Below are 17,759 nucleotides of genomic sequence, written 5' to 3' on the forward strand. Positions count from 1 at the left end.
TGGTAATTTCTGCTAGCTCATTTTCTCTGAGTGATTGAAATGTTTTCAGTGTTTTAATGTCCTTTAATTTTAAATGCATTACATTAGAGAAACATAGCTTTAGGGGCAAGGAGCCAGCTTTTGCCACGACAGATTTTTAAGTAAAATTCATAGAGCATGCCTCGGTATGTTGAAATCAACCCACAAGTTTTCTCTGGATCTTGCTTGTGTTCCACATCCCTTAACTTCAAGCAACTTCAAGACAAGTAACAAGAGGTGTTTTAGTGTTTGAAGTCTACACTGTTCTGACATTTTACCTGCTGCTATTGACCTAGCAGGTGAGCATCAGGGTGGCTGCGCTGAGCTGTGATCACAGTTACCATGAAAACATGTTACACACACCCACTCACTAACCAATACAAACAGACACACACCTTTAGGGTTTCACTGGGCCACTGTATCAGTGACCTTTTCAAGTCCGGTGTATGTCAGCACGTTTAATCTGGACTCTCAAACTGTGGGAGCTGGTTGAGCTTACAAAACAACACAAAGCCATTAATAGACAGATGTTTACCACTTATTCATCTCTGCCTTGTCCACATTTCTTTTCCTTCCTTCTCAACCCATCAGAGCACGACTAGAAGAGCTGAGGATGTTTCTGGAAAACGAGACATGGGAACTGTGTCCGGTCAAGTCTAACTTTAACATCTCCCAGCTTCATGTGAGTACTAATCACATCACTAAGGTAGGAGCAAAAAACGCGGCAGCATACGTCTATTCCCCAGTGTGACTCGTTGCATACCCTCACCAGCGAGAAATTCACATAAGAATATGAAACACGGCAGCTCCTGCTGAGTGAGTTGTGTGTGGGTGTATGTGTGGGCGCATGCAAGTGTTTCAGCCTGTTTATCAACACAGGAGATGTACACTTACAGTATAACACAGATAAAGATGAAACTACTGTTGTCCCCTTGTGGCACGCATGTTGATTTGATGTTGATTTTATTTCACACATTCATGATCAACAGTTAAAAGAATAAATGTAGATCATCACCACCATCACCACCAAAATGTATTGTTCTTTAGGTATCTCCAATATGTACTGTACACGCTGTAACCAATACATTTGTCCTACATCTTGTTTATCTCGTTCATGTCCATCTTGCACATTATTTAATATACATGTAAAACAATCTTCATAATAAAACCACTAGCATGAACACTTTGTACAGCATGTGCATTACCTATCATTACAGAATGACTTGTGTAGCAAGAATTTACAACATGCTGTTACCAGCAGCTGCTGCTTCTGTGGCGACTGAAATACTTATATTTAATTCTTTAAATTGTGGCTTTTTTTTATTTAGCTCATAGAGCAGGTCAGGTTGTGAGGTTATTACACCAAACACAAAAAAGCAAAGAAAAAACGCCTCGTGTTGTCCTTCTAAAGAGCTTATTTCTCCCATTTTGCCTGATCCAGGAGTTCAAGTTCATGGGCCAGTGTCGTTCTCCGTCAGTTTCCCCAAGCAGACAGGTGGTATCTTCAACCAGCCCGCCCCAGGAGGAACTGTCTCTGTTCCAGCAGTACCTTCAGGAAGGTAATCCCTTTGAGATGCACATTGAGCACAAAGAGGAGGAGACAGAGGACGTGCTGGCATCTAATGGGGTAAGCGCTAAAGAAAGGCTACTGCAACACATGCTTCCTTAATCAATGCCCACTTAATGGTTTGGAGTGTGTGTTTGTTAGTGTTAGTAGTAGTCTCCAAAAAAGGGACGGTTTGCAGATTTTGATTAGACCTGTTAATAAATGTAATAAGTAATAAGCATGAATATTTGTTTTCATTTATAGTTACACATGAATATGTCACTATAACAAACCTTTATTAACAATGTAGGCCCTCCCATTATTATTATGACTTTGTTGCATTGTCTGACATGTAATATAAGTTGTTAAGTAGAAAATGAATCCGCAGTCATCTGCAGCACAGAGCCAAATTTTATAGTAGACTTGAATCTAATAATGCGGCATCTGTCAGTAATGTAGTAATTTTTTTTTATGAATTTCCGGGTTCTTATTCATCAGGATTCAATAATATTCTGCAGCACAGAACAACAGCCTGGTATGCTTTCCAATATTGGAATCCTTTTTATTTCTTAGGGACACATTTTAAAATTTTCTGTTAAATAAAAAAAGGCATCACTTCACCTTACGGCAAGTGTTTTATCACTCAGTATAATGTCATTTGGTTTTGCCGGGAGTCTGTGTTGTATTGTCCAGTAAAGCTACTACCACTTTGGCACCATACATATTTGTCGGTGAGGAGAAATTGAGATTCTCCGTCTTTGAGTTGAGTTTGACTTTACTATCTATCAGTATGCTTTGTGCAGCTCTATGTTCAAACCCAGAAGAGCCTGAAACATCCTCTTATCATGTTCAACAACTGAAAGCAAACACTTTTTTACTCTTATATATCAAGATAACTGAAGCCTTGGCTTAGGTTGCTCTTCAGGTTATAATCCTTTCTATATGGTTGTTGTCTTACTTAAACTTTTAGTTAAGGACAAAGAAAACATTGTCTTGTTTCAGGGGATTTTTAATTGAGCTTTCCTCTGAGGCTTGAATGACTTTTTATTATTTCTCCACCTCAAGCCTGCTATTTTATGCTTTTGCACCCATCAGTGCTAAAATGTGGATCTGTTATCCTTTGTGTTTAATTAACTTTAATGAGAATTTAATCACAGCCCTTCGACATTATTTATCTTTATTATTGAATTTGTGTTATTTTCCAACCTTCGTGATCTTCTGTCAACAGGAGTGACACAGTTTCCCCATGGCATAAATTTCTTTCACAATTATCTTCAACAAGTTGGGTTTTTTCCAGCATATTATAGCTGTGTTTTGACTTTTTTTTTTTTTTGTCCTTCCTTTTGCATCATATGGACAACATTTCCACTTTGCACTGACCCTTTGAGCAACATTTTCCATGACCTCTATCTGACCTTTCTCTTCCCTTTTCCTCAAGTATGAGTCAGACGAACTGGAGAAGAGCGTTTATCAAGATTACGATAGCGACAGCGACGTCCCAGAGGAACTAAAGCAGGACTACGTGGATGAGCAGACAGGTGACGCCCCTCTTAAGAGGTTAGTTCCAACCAAGTTGTTTCAGAGGATGACAAGTGAAGTTACATAAATTGTCATACACAATTCAGTGAATGATAAGTGAAGTTTCATGATCTATCAGGCGTTTATCATTTCTACTGCCCGTGAAATTTAAGAAAGAAAGTGAATATGGACAAAAAAGAAAACTCACATTACTCACACACATAAAATGTCCTTGAATCTTTTGTAATGAAGTTTGAGAACGATGTGAAGTCATGCATTACAGAACTTTATATGCATTTAGCAGTGATAATTTTAGTTCACCTCTGCCTAACCCAACTAAGTAGGCAGAAAGCTTGTATAAAGCTTTTGTCTCCCCATGAAAAATTCTCTTTCTTCTCACCTCCGCCTACGTTATTGGTGGCTATTGAACGATAAGTCGCTTTTTGATATCAGCACTGGCAATCATGCGTTCTCTGCACCTTGTGTAAAATGATTCTTTTTCATGTGAAAGAGAGGTTTGAATGCCATTGAGGAAAAAAATCTGCATTCTGTCAGTTTCATTATAGGGAGTGTTGAGTTCCAAGTCCTATAATTTATGCAAATAATAACAATTTTAGCATCATATGGCTATAATTATTTCATCTTCCTCTCCAGTTGATAAGGTGTCATAAATAACCATATAAATATAGATTCTATGGACTCGGTGTGATAAAGTTATTAATTTTGTAACTTCGTTTGTTCAGTTTGAAGTGTCCTTTTTCAGGAAAGCTACTGAGCAGTATGTGAATGTTGTGGACTGAATAATTGATGACAGAGAATTATGTTTATTCATTCTTCATGTATAAGAGCTGACGTCAGATTTTGCACCAATTTGCATGAGCAACAAGACATAGAATACTATAACTTATTCAGTAGCTCCTCATTGTGAAAGAGCTACTGAATAATGATTATATACTATTTATATATGTATGTGTGTTTATGGTCACTTCATTTCATTTCTTTGTCGTGTACAGTAACAAATTAATGGTATTTTGATGTTTGAGTGTCGTTATTTCATGTGTACGACATACTTAATATTTTTCTTTATCCCTCACCATGCTTCCTGTTCCTTTCCACATGTGCATTAACCTGACATTAGCCTATAGTCGCTTAAATGCTAATTTTCTATTCTAACAAGCAGGAATCACTAATGGTTAATTATTGCATCGGCCACATAGTCACATGCATAAATGAAATGGTCCGTGTAATGATTGCTGGCAAATATGACTCGGTGATCAGGGTCAGGGCTCTTGTGTCCCAGGATCACCAGTTCACAGACCTCACCACTGGGGTCCTTCCATGTCTGCATTGTGCACTGGGTTCTGATTGATCAATTACAAGAGTTTGACCCAAACTGTGGCTTTGAACCTGTTTGATTGTTGCACACGATTAGTGGTTAACACACATTAACGAATGTCTTTTGTTCTCATGATTGTGCCCTGTTTTCTCTTTCGCCCCATCCTCCTGCACGCATCAGTGTGTCCCGAGAGACCATAAGGAGCAAGAAAAAGTCAGACTACAACCTTAGTAAAACCAATGCACCAATCCTCACCAACACCACACTTAATGTCATCCGGCTTGTCGGTGAGTTGTACACACACACTCTAACTCCTACCTCTCCACACAGTGGGTGTCCTTTCTGGCCTGCTGAGATTTCCATTTATTCACCAATTAAGGTAGCAGCTCATTGCGGCTAACATGCTCAGGTGTGACTGAGCTGCACTTATAATGGTTAGCCTTCACCCTGAGCTCTGACCTTTAATTTCCAAAGAGGTGCTTACACGTCTTTGTGACGTGGCTTTAGGGACATTGGGTTCCTTCCATGGCAAAGTGTGCTCTGTGGCAATGTAACCCCTTGTGAAGTGACTTCCATGTGTGAAAAGGAATTAGATTAGGCAGTTAGTGGTTCAATTACTGAATATATCTTTTGCTATAAGAATTCACTTAATGACTGGTGCTGATAAAAAATTTCGGACATTTCAAACAATAAATTACTTCATGTTTTAACAAGGGGTTTTCAGTGAAAATGCTTCCGTCCGCCTCCTCGGGTCAGAGTTTTGCTGAACATACAAGACGTATGGAAAGTAAGAGAAAGACAAAGTTTATTCCAAACAATTGCTTCCAATTCAGTCTGAAGCTCTTTGATGGAGTTAGCCTGCTCCCTGAGATCTCAGTGAGGAATTTAAGAAAAGACATGAAAAATGAAAGGAAAAATAGTGCTGCCTCAGTGGCAAAGCTTGATCGAGTTTATTCCTTCTTTCTGCCCCTCCATTCATCAGTTCTGAGTCAGTGGTAACCTTGTTACAGTCCCTGTAACCCTGTACTGTTTTTTTAACATCTTCCTGTTAAATTAAATCCTTTCCTTAAGTGTATGCAAGAGCAGTGCGCTCTTGTTAAGTTTTTCCCTAAAGGATGTGGTTCACATGTGATTAACTTAGTTCACTTGCACTTTTGTATTCTGTTACGGGATATACTTACTTTAATACACAACCATTTTATTTCATTATAACTGATATAGGTTTGAAAAATAAGCCAAAAGATTTCAAATAAAGCAGTATAGATGCACACACTGTTTTATACACTGGTATGTATTGAGAAACACATGAAGCTCAGTGTTTCCCATACATTGATTTTTTTTGTGGCGACCCGCCACAATATTAAAGTTGACAGCCACATATAGATTTTCAATTTTTTAACTATTGAAAATGGTTAAAATTTCATTTCACTTTATAGCTATGTGCAGCATTATCGATTGTAAAGTGTCCACATTCTCTCATTTCAGGCGAATCGTACAGATTAGATCATTTTATCTTTCAGTTTGTGTCATTCTACTCCTGTTTTCAAACCTCACTGTAATTTCATAGAGCTTTAATAACATGGACCCAGACTACATCATATCATCTTTCAACTAAAAAAAAACAACAACAAAAAAACAGGACAGAGTTTACTTCTCATGCAAATTCATCAAGAAATGTGCTGTTGTTGATGTCTGTGCTTCCTGCAAGTTAGTGGGAAATTAGGCCTGCAGACACTGCAGTCTATAGCCAAATGTTATTTATGAGGTAGGAGGTATCACTCTGTAACACCTTTGAACAATCAGAGTGAACTGAGTGTAGTTCTAAGACTCTCAAAACAGTGTGAGATGTCTTCTCCAGTAAAACCATCAGTGCCTGGAAATTAGGTAGTTACTGTGTAAATATAACATAATAACATGAAATCAATCTTCTGGTGCTATGCATAGACCTCCACTGTACTTCTGAAGAGCCTGGTGCCATGCACCGCTTTATTTCTGTCATCTCTTCAAGCCTTTCAACTTTGACCCTACCTCCCTGCCCAGGCGAGCTAACAAATTCTCTGTCTGAAAAGTCTGTGGAAATCACTGAAGCTTGCCCAACAGACCCAAACTATGCTAACTGTCATGTCCTTATTTTCTTCTCTGTACAGGGAAGTACATGCAGATGATGAACATTCTGAAGCCCATTGCCTTTGACGTCATCCACTGTGTGTCACAGCTCTTCGACTACTATTTGTACGCTGTATACACCTTCTTTGGACGCAATGACATGGTACAGTATTTCTGAGTCACTCTGCTGTGTTATTACACACTGTATATTTATATAAAGCTTTGCCAGCTTCTGTTGGTTGAAGGGTATAAGGTCTCTGACAAGCCTAAGATCATAGCATCGCACTATTGGTGTGAAATGGTGTGACTTGCATGGTGCTTTCACATTATTGCCTGCCATTGTTTTTAGAACTTGTGTATTGCTGTCTGTCTCACAGTAAAAATTCCATTTGAACAATAGCGTACAGTCCGTGAGCCTGCTCTCAACCACTCCATCTAAAGACTATCATGTCATTTAAACTGCGCTCCACAAAGAAAGAAAACAACATTTGTGTCAGTATCACCCTCAGGGAAGTGGTAATGATAGCAGTAAAATGACTTCTGTCCCATCGAGGTGAGAGAGAGATAAAGAGGATGAACGCTCCGCAATGGCTGTTCCAAAACAGATTATTGGTGTGTCTCAGTGTGTGTGAGAGCTACATGAGGGAAGGTGACACACTACTAGTTGACAGCTTGTCAATGGGTCTCTGGGTTTCTCATGTGTCTCAATCTGACCATTGTCATGTCCTGTCAGTGTGCGGTATTTGTATCACATTCTGTCTTCATGATTTTGTTGGCATTGCTCTTTCTCTCATTAAATTTCTTTTACATGCATATATAAGCCTGTTTCTACTCCTGCCTAGTACTTTTTTTACATTTTAGGGGCCATGTCCTCAATCTCAAATGTTCTCCATTAACACAGCGTCATTTTTCGTTCATGCCTCCTGCTTTTTTTTTTTCTCTCATGCCACTCGCTTTTTTTGAAACTCCTACTTTCTTTTTCCCCACTGTACCTCTAGTCCTCATTAATGTCATTCCAAGCACCCACCCATTTCATTAATGGTCTCTCTCAAAGTGGCACCTACAGGAAAATGCTAATGTGCCCATGAATCTTTAAAAAGCTTTTGGAAATTGCTATCCACATGCGTTGGTATTTTGACCTAGGCTCTGCTCTCTTTACACCACTGGAATCAAGATGAAGCTGCTTGACTTCTCTACTTGCGGAGTAGTGGGTGACCATTAATATTCAAAAGGGTAAATACCCCCATTATCTGTGTATATTGGCCCTGTCAAGTCAAGGTGCACTATCAAGTGTGTTACACGTATGCAAAACATACATTATGGGCTGTGCTCATAGATTCTCTATGGCCATTAATAACCAGGCTTTCAACCGCTCAGAGAGAGAGTGTCAGATTTACAAACATTTTTCTTCTGGAAAAGTGATTATTTCAAAATTATGGAAAGCTGTGCCCTGTGGGAATAGCTTAGATATTTCACTTGGGTATCTGTTCTAGGAAGAGACAGAATAAGGACATAGTGAGGAAAAGAGAGCAAGATGAGATGTAAATTGAAAGATGGAGGGAAGGTGAAGATGGAGGAGTGTGTACTGTGTCACTTCATTTTGCAATATCACAGTGAAAAGAGGGAAGAAGAGAAGCTGGCTTCCAAAGCAGTGAAGAGGTAAACAGGTGCTCAGACAGCTGCACAGAGAGGAAAAAAGCGAGAACAGATCATGAACATATCTGACACTTGAATAGATGGCTTCTTTGAAAAATGAGCAATAATGCAAGAAATAAGTCTTTTTCATTCTTGACTGCTGACTCCCACAGACAATTCTTCACTGTGTTGTGAATATGTGCAAGTCACAGCGTTTAAACCTGTGACCTAGGATAAAGTAATCATGAACTCGACTGAATTAAGATTGGAATCTACTGTAAGAGACCGGTTGTTCATCAAAATGTGGTTTTCATGGTGTAGTTAGAGTTAGAATGTACTTTGCAGTACAAAAATAATGAAAAAACAAACTTCTTAGTAATAATTCTTTAGATACATCTGTTGACCTTGTCATTGTTAATCTTTTAAACTTTAAGGAATCCCAATCCCAGACCTTTGAAACAGTTTTTCACTCTTTTGGAGTATGTCTAGTGAAAACAAACTGGTGGGCTGGTGAACTCTGTAATGTGATAATGTTTTAACCATTTCACATAATTACAATGCACTGTCAGTGGACCTCTACACGTTTGTAGAGCTACAGTAGACTAGCCACAGTAATGTCTGCTTGTCTAGTTTGAAATTGTTATCAATTTTAATGTTAGGTTTTGAATAGACCAAACTGCAGAACGTCATAGGTTTTCAGTTCTGTAATACTTCCTCTTGTGTGTTATATGTGTGCTTCTTGTCTTTTTCTTTTTGCTGTCCATTGGTCATCCATAGCCTGTCCCAAGCCCATCTTTGCCAACTCATGGTGGCAGAGAGGCAGGAACTGCCAAGGTGGTGGGCCCTCCTTGCTTGGTAAGAGTAGAACCGGAAGTGTGTTGACTAATACTCAGGGCCATACCCTCCTTGTCAGTCCACGTTTGATAATAAGGTGTGAGTGATTTGCTTCTTCAAGTGACAAGAAGCGCATCTGAAATAGAATTTCAGAGGCATTTGGATGTTGTGCTTTCACCAACTCCACTCCTTTCTCTCACTACTCGCCTGTCATCCCCTGTTGCCGGTGTGATTGTCTGATTTTGATGTATGTTCCTCCCAGTTACTCCTCCCTCTTTTGGATTAGAGTCAGCGAGAAGCAGAAAGTAAAGATTCTCTTGTCTCCGACTACGTGGGATGAGAGCAGATGTTGCCATGCCTTTGTGTGAGCGTGCTTTCACACTTTGCTGAAGTGTGTGTTCCTAAAGTGGAAGGTTTTGTGCACAGTGCTGACACTAACTCTGTGTGTGTGTGTGTGTGTGTGTGTGTGTGTGTGTGTGTGTGTGTGTGTGTGTGTGTGTGTGTGTGTGTGTGTGTGTGTGTGTGTGTATTCTACAGTATGAGTCATCGGGCCTAGGCCTTATCAGCAGCAGGCTGAGAACCACACTGAACCGGATCCAGGAGAGCCTCATTGACATGGTAAGATTGTAACTCTCTCCTCTTTCGCTGCTCTCTGTGTCACTTTCTTCTCTCCTCTCTTCTCAGTCTCTCTCTTTTACCATCTCTCGTTAACTCATTGCCTGTCTCTTTTTCCGACACAAACATGCTCTCTCCACTCCATCTCCCATGACTCCTTTATACCCTACTCCCTGTATTTTGTGTCTGCCCACTCTATCCAACCCAACCATATGTGCGGTCTTTTTGTCGCGAGAGACCACAGTCCATGTCACCACAAAATGCATTATGGGTTGTCATTATCGGCCCAGTGGTCATACACACACACACACACACACACACACACACACACACACACACACCTCTATCTGTTGAGGTGGCCCCACCAGGACTGATATGTGTGTTATTCCATTAAGGCTCTCAATCACTACTCCTTCCTGTAACACCACATGGTGACAATTAGTCTGGTACAGTCCACACACTCTGTTTGTACAGTCTGTCTCTTCTGACACATGAAACTAATGTGTTAGTCAGTCCAACTTGAATTATAAGTTGTCTTTTTCAGGACATTGGATAGTAGTGCTTCTCATAAAACCAGACTTTTATTTCAGAAAAATGCTGAATTCAATCTGACTACATGTCTTAGTCATAAGTCACAAAATATCAGATCTGAAAATGAGAAAGAAATGTATTTTTTCCCCCATGGTGAAATCCTGAATAATCTTGTTTTATTTTTCATTTCATGGGAACCTGTGGGACTTTGTCTGTTTCTGTAAAATATAATTTGTAGTTTGATCTGTGCATTTAGGTAACACAGCAAAACAAACTATTTAGTGTTCGATTTAGTGTTTTTCTTCTTTGTTTATAAGTGGGGGTATTTGGATTATTGAGAAAGAAAGCTGTGTAACTTGGTTACTGACTTGGAGCCATGGAGTCAGAGTATGTATAGTGTTTTAATGTTAAGAGTTTACTACTGCTTACAATTACTATTACTGCTAGTAACAACTTGCCTTTTGGGATAACTACCAGTCTCCTCTTCAATGTATTTCATTCATAGGTTATATAATAAGGTGAATTGAGTGAATTGTCCTCTAACCAGCGTCTGTTTTGCACACGGATACAATCATCAGTTTTCCATAGCAGGGAGCACAAGTATCCACAACACCTTTTTAAGCACAGTGGCATTTTGCAGTGATAGTGGTGCTGGCGACTTGGCTGTAACATTTGTAGTTTACCAGTTCATGAGTGGCCTGTGGAGAAGGAGAGAAAACAAAAAGGAAAAACAGGAAGGACGAGAGAAGAAAGCAGATAAAGGTTAGGAAACCCAGGGAGGAATAGTGAATTATCAAAACATGTTTTCTACCCTCTGGGGGCACTATAGCAGCTTTTTACACATCAGTAATTTTCTGGCAAAATTGAGAGCCATTTTCAGATGTCAGACAGGCTGTGGCTGACATGCTCGATGCTCAGCTGCCTCATGTGGAGAATGTGTTTATCCTCTGCAATGTTAAACTGATCAAATGGACACAGACAAATAAATAGGCAGAGATGGTGAGAACACAGTGTGATGCACTGGGACACTTGTGGGTTTCTGTGAGAGAGAACAAGATGTCCGAGGAGACAAAGAGGTTCTAAATTTAAACCACATGCATCCAGACACACACACACACACACACACACACTCACACACTCACAAGCATAACTATATCACTGTGTGGCAATCTCAGGCAGCATGGAGGACACAGCAATGAACATTAAAACTACACCTGTTCTTGATCTGTGTTGACAAATGCTTTTAGTTTTTTTTTTCTTATGCAAAACTATGTCAGCACATCTAGATAAATCATTACATGTTGGAACAACACCATATTTTCCAATCTAACATGGCACTCCCCAGTTTCTTTCCATTCATTTTTTCCCCATGTGACTCATAATCTACATGCTCACAAACATCACTCATCTATTAAACATGTCAGTATTGAATATGTATATAATACATGTGTTAAGATGTTACTTGTGTAGTACAGACAAGTGATGCCTATTTCCTATCCTGTTTCTATGTTTTTAGCAGATGTGGGAACATGGATTACAAATCTTTTTTTTTTTTTTTTATGTTTAACTTCACTCCATAAAATGTGCAGGTACTCAAGTTGTACAAAAGCACTGCTCCACCTGCATACAAACACACACACACCCACACACTCCAGAGAGATTGCAGGGTAGACCTCATCTGTAAACAGATTATAAAGTTAATTGCACACTGCATTTCAATTGAGCTGCCGAATCCTTGCGGTTTTGTTCCCCTGATTTGCTGTCGCAACTTCTTGATTCTAAAACCAATGTGCCAGTAATGACTCTGAGTCCCATGCGAACGGCAGCGAGATTTCATTTCATCTCGTCTCAGGTACAGAGCGGCTTCAACTTAAATTGGGAGGCCCGTGGAGAAAAAGTAAAAGATCATCCCCTAGTTTATGTTCTATTTCTCTGCCTCCCGTGTTCCTGATTACCTTTTCTGAAACCCTGTCGCTTGTCTTGGTTTGACATTTTTCATTTCAAGTTCACTGGCTTTTGACTTTGGATATTTCATTTACCGCATTTGAAAAGCGGTGAGGTTAGAGAGAAACTTGTGAGAGTAGCAGGGATGTAATTGCCTTGTTCAAATATTCTGTATTTTCCACTCTTCACTTGTTACATAATGTCTATTTGCATGTGCTCTCATGTACTCCGGCCTCGCAAATCTTTACCTGTGAATGTGAAGCTCTGATTCGTTTCATTTGAAAGTCAGCTGTGAGTCAGCTGACGTGTGAAATAGTGATTTATTACAATAATTGCATGAATAAAAAGTCCAATTTATTGGTGATACATCTCGGGGGCAGGTGAAATGACAGCACCATATCAGAATAATGCCATGAAACCCATCTGTGGCCATTTTGTTGCTGCCAGAAAGTTCAGCTGTGACAGCTGTTGAGAGCCATTGCTGCAGGCAACATTGTGGAGAGGTCTGATACAAGCCTAGCATTTCCAACGAAGGCCACCCCTGGTTTGCCATCGTTTTTTCTTCTTTCAATGCTCAGACCACACAGATTTACTCTTTTTATTCAATCGGACCATTTTTCTCACTTGTGTTTCCAACATTTTCTCTCATTCCTTTCATTTTTTTTTTCCCTCACTTGCTTCTTATCTGTTTGTCCTATCGGCTCCTTCTCTTCAGCAGCTGTGTGCCAGTGATTACATGCCTCTCATCTCTCAGCACAAACAACTGCTTCTATTATTCTACAAAGTTTCTTGGGCCTTCTAACTGAATATACTGTTATGTCTTCGTACAGTGTATGTTTATGGCTATGTGGATAAAAATTATGTTTGATTTTAATGGACTATTTTTCCTATTTGATTCTAATCTTTTTTTTTTTTAATTTCTGAAGTCTACCCAGACTGTGTGATGAGTTTGTGTACGTGTATTTACACACGCACACATTTGCTTGTCCATGGGGCACTCGGCTTCGGTGCAGAGTGGGGCTCAGGCTTTTTCAGACCTGGCACTAAAACAGAATTGAGAAGTTGGGTAATTTTTTGTGTTGGCAGCAGTAATCAGGCTGAGAGGGTGCCTGCAGAAATGTACACAAAAATACACACAGAAAAGAAAAACTGTTTCTTACCAAGACAATTTAAAATTGAAGAGAAAGAAACGGACACGCATTGGGAGAATCCCCTGTGTATTTGTCATTTTTTCTTTATTGAGATGTCTGTTCATTACATTTTTCACGCTTTCCTCCTGTCTGTCTCCCAGTAGCAGGGTGATAATCCCTAAGAATGTGTTGTGGTTGTGGTTTCCTACAGTACTCTGGCTTGGCACAGCGAGTGCACTCTGGCTCATTGCCTCTCATGAGAGGCACTGGCTAATGTCACACACATACACACATGCTGCATTTTCTCGTTAACACACCACAAACTAAACCCAGTCATTAGTTCTGCATCTCTCAGGAGTGCAGATCACTGTCCAAACCGTTGTCTTTTGTTGTGGCCTGCTGTCTTGCTCTGTGAATGGTGCAGCAAGCCAGAGAAGACTGCTTTTTGACAGGGATTATAGATCATAATTAAACTCCATGGTGTGACTGTTTAAACTGTAGTTGTCAGGAGATCACAAGTATTGGCATTTTGCTGGGGTTTCAGTGGAACTCAGGCGTCATTGATAGCTCCAGCTGCAGGTCATGCTCCTCAGTTGTGATGAAAACACAGTAGATGCCCCTCTTCCTGTCTGCAACTCCAACAAATTGCCAACTTCGGCCAATGACTCATCACATCTCACAGCGTGACTGACAAAGATAAGAAGAATTATACACAGTTTAAATATTTTTGTTTATATACAGATTCTCACCATTCCACGCTTAAGTTTGGATCGTCCATATTCTTTTTTCATATTCTCTGCCTGTATTTTTAACCATAATACAGGCAAATATTTTTTTTTTTCTTGGATCTTGGCTGTTGTGTCACACAAAAGCAGGTGGGCAAACAAGCAGGGAAGAGAAGTTGCCAAAAATAAGCTTAAAGGGGCAGTGTCACAATAAATGAAGGCTCTAATGCTATTTGACATTCATCTAATGAGAACCAAATTTGTAGTATTGGAGTGACAAAGAGGTGCAATAGGATCCACTTGACAGTAATTGCCTGGCAGCCAGTCTACTTGACTTGGTCATAAATCTCTATGGAATAGATTGGAGAGGAGTAGGCAGTCAATCACAATAGACTGAGACTTCAACTGAGATATCACTTTTCATCTCCCAGCTGGAAGCTTTCGACATGACAATGGTGATTACAAAAATATTAAGCTCTTAGAATTATATTTTAGTTATTTATTTTGCATGGAAACAACATCTAAACGATTTAAAAGCTTTTCCCATTATGTCTCCTAATCCCTGTCTAAGAAAGACTACAATTCAGTGACAGTTGTCTGCAAATAACTGGTTAAGAAGACTTGGAAAAAGAAGCAGGCATCTAAGAAGTGTTGATTTAGATGATAAGCTATACAAAATTTGTTGCTCACTAATTATGTGTAAACTGATCAGCCAGTATACTAGTCATTTTACTCTAGGTAAGAACTGTTGAATTTCAAGATCAAAAGAATCGTTATATTAATTTTAAAGAGTAAAATTGGTCACATTGTGATCATTGGTCACATTGTAATTAAAATAAAGCAAAATCCTGATTGGTGCATGGGATAAGGAGTTTTTGTTGTATAAAACAGGTAAAAATAACACAAAAATATACTGTAAATGAAGATATCAAAACAGTTTCACACTTCTGTAGATTATTATGCTATGTTAGTTTATGTACTGTATGATAATGCTCACAGTAACACTGCTGGTGTAGAAAGTATGTTCTCAGGACCTTCTATGTCTACTTTAGAATAGGAAACAATATTTCACACAGTTTAAAGGACAGGTCCTGCAGGTTTGCTAGTAAAGGGGAGCTCCCATCTCTACTCAGTTGTCTGCTGGTGTTGACAGACAGGGCTTCCCATATCCACCTCTAAGCTACCCCAGACTGTTACTCAAAATTGAGCTGCTCACAACAAATCACCCAGTGGACGTGCAGGGAAAAACCCCAATGATAAAACGGCTGGTCCTTTAGATGTGGACCCTGGCTCAGCACTTAAGAAAAAAACAAAGAATTTGTTGGAGCCGAGTAAAAAGCCATGGCCTGTAATGCAGACTGTGGCCACATAAATGTAATAAGGCAACCAGTAGTTTGTTTTTCCAGTGCACACTTGTAAACGGCTAGAACAAAGCTCTTCGGTGGTTTTGTGTTCAACAAAACAGCACTGAAGTTAAGTGGGATGTATAACCAATAAAAAATCTACAACACTCTACAGATAGATGGCTGGGGCTGGATTTTTCCCTGTGGACCAGCAATTCTATACCGAGGAGAACTGTTCATCCTGATCGATATAAAGCTTTAGTCCCACTTACATCCTCTGTATGAATGCCATAAAGCACAACATAAACTTGAATCCTTACACACACACAAGCACATACACTTTAACGGTCTATCCTCATTAAGAAACATTTTTAGATGGGTAAATGCATCAGTCTTCCCTTTGATCTTTATGATGAAAAACAGCAAGAACAGATAGTCATCATACTACTGCTACTGCTCCTGCTGTTATATCCCTATTTTCTTTCTGTCAGTCTTATTCAAAGCTTTGCTTTTATCTGTTGTAAAATCCCTCCCTAAACGTTCATTTTTATACATTTTCTTTTCAGTGGGAACTCCAGGACTTAATTTCTAATCATTACATGAAGGTAGATAAGCTCCCTGGCTTTGATGCTTGATGTCTCCATTAAAAATGTTTTTGGTTCTCATGGGGAAACCATTTTGCATTAATACCTTACAGACAGAAACAAAACTTGTTTTTCCTCGCGTGTCTACAGAATGTGTGTCCAAAAAGGCACTGAAGTTGATGTCTTGGCAAGCTGGTCTTTCTCAGCTACTGCGCAGAGTCAAGTAAAGAAATTCTTCCCAAGGGCTTTGGGCTGATGGTGCTCTCCAAATCCTCCTAATCAAATTATGGGTTGGCATCAAATAAATGCAGTGACATACTGTATATAAGAGCTGATATTCCTTCCATCTATTTTTTTCTGAGATGTTTTTGTCTTGGCATATACTGCACATTTTTATTTTTTGTGGTCCCCGAAATATCTTTTTATACATGAAGTCTCACTGAAACACATTCTGAGTCACTAGTTCCATTCACATGAATTATTAATTATAGTTGAAGTCTTAGCTATACCTAATAGTGAGGACACATACACCACAGCACGACTTAGGGACTGCAGTGTCTGCGCTACAAATGGAAAAAAGAAATGACAAGGGAACAAAGACTGCAAGAGAGTAGACTGACCTTATCTGTAGGGTAGCTTCTGTGGATGCAGACGGAATAGAAGATGCTTCGGTAGGAAGAAAACATTGTACCTGTTGATGTGATTCGCATTTACTATAAATTTATCTCCTTTAATATGTCACTTTTTCCAGCATTTAAAACATGGTGCAAATACCTTTTGTGACATTGTATTTCTTCTAGGTTTAACTTATGTTGTAAACTTCAATAGTAAGAGTGAAGTGTTTATAGCAGAGAAAAGGCTTTGAGTATGTGTCTAAGTGTAACGCGAGCCCTGTAAACATGTTTTTGAGTATCAGTAACTTAATTAAGGATCTTTTATCAGTAGACTGCTTATTGTTCCTCTGTACCAGCATTGAACAAATGGTACCCTGCAGTGCATCCTGCTTGGACGATGCCAAACTTGTTTATTACCTTCACAGCTTGAAATTTACTTTTGGCCTTACTTGATAATGTGGCTGTTGGTCTTCAGAGTAAACAGCCTTTTACATTTTCCAAAGCCAAAACATATTTTTTTATAAGATGGAATCAAATACAAGGAATGCATATTGATTAGAGGCTGTAATTTATATTATTTGTATGATCTTTACATTCACATTGTTGGTTATTTTTTAACTGAACTGATGGGGCTAGTACTACCACATAAATAAACTGCCTCAGCATGCCTATTTTATTTGTATATACTAATCACATTTTAAAATAAGACGGTTTTGCACTAGTTTTCAGAAATGTTGCTATCAACATCATTAGCATCATAAACTTAACATACTGCTACTTCTTTTAGTAACATTTAGATCACAGATTGTACCTTCACCCCGTTCAGAAAAGGTGTATTCACCACACACTCAACAGGGTTTGTGAGTGATGTGACATGAGTCAGTGAGCTATAAAGAGAAATCAGTACCTCTTCACTTGAGAGATGTGGAGGCAGCCTAATAATGGATGAAATTATGATGGTCACAGTGACAAAGCGATGCAAGTGTACTAAAAGCAATAGTTCGACTCTTAAAGCAGTAATTTTTCTCTTCTTGTTGTTTTAGCTCACAACACAGCAAATACTTTAATTCTTGCTCTCTATTTTTTGTGTTTTAATGGAGGTCACTCATGTTCTGGTTGTTGATGGTCATTTTAAGGTAGTACACAGAGAGGAATGTCTTCACAGTGAGAGATGAAAACAAGTAGTACCTGCAGTATTTTCCTTCCTATAATCTGCCACATTGATTTCAGCTATATAGAAAGGAAGACACCTCTGGCTATTTGTAAAATTTCCTCTGAAA

At 39.1% G+C, this 17,759-nt stretch overlaps 1 protein-coding gene and 1 long non-coding RNA gene across 3 annotated transcripts in view; one reads left to right on the forward strand and one right to left on the reverse strand.

The window, feature by feature from the left end:
- The window catches only part of vps50 (VPS50 EARP/GARPII complex subunit), an 80,002-nt gene that overhangs the window by 46,426 nt on the left and 15,817 nt on the right, over positions 1–17,759 (forward strand). The window contains exons 17-23 of one of the 2 annotated variants that reach the window (XM_026347499.1): positions 610–700; positions 1,460–1,645; positions 3,003–3,121; positions 4,599–4,705; positions 6,566–6,687; positions 8,937–9,014; positions 9,531–9,611. In XM_026347499.1, the coding sequence (XP_026203284.1) occupies positions 610–700; positions 1,460–1,645; positions 3,003–3,121; positions 4,599–4,705; positions 6,566–6,687; positions 8,937–9,014; positions 9,531–9,611 (784 nt within the window). The remainder of the gene's footprint in view (positions 1–609; positions 701–1,459; positions 1,646–3,002; positions 3,122–4,598; positions 4,706–6,565; positions 6,688–8,936; positions 9,015–9,530; positions 9,612–17,759) is intronic. The other variant, XM_026347498.1, reaches the window with a different exon arrangement.
- LOC113153741 lies at positions 13,337–16,672 on the reverse strand. Its single transcript, XR_003297979.1, has 3 exons — positions 16,640–16,672; positions 16,486–16,556; positions 13,337–13,900 (listed from the first exon to the last, which is right to left on the reverse strand). It is a non-coding gene; the product is annotated as an uncharacterized LOC113153741 (long non-coding RNA).

This window comes from Anabas testudineus, chromosome 11 (genome assembly GCF_900324465.2).
Source record: "Anabas testudineus chromosome 11, fAnaTes1.2, whole genome shotgun sequence".
NCBI lineage: Eukaryota > Metazoa > Chordata > Actinopteri > Anabantiformes > Anabantidae > Anabas > Anabas testudineus.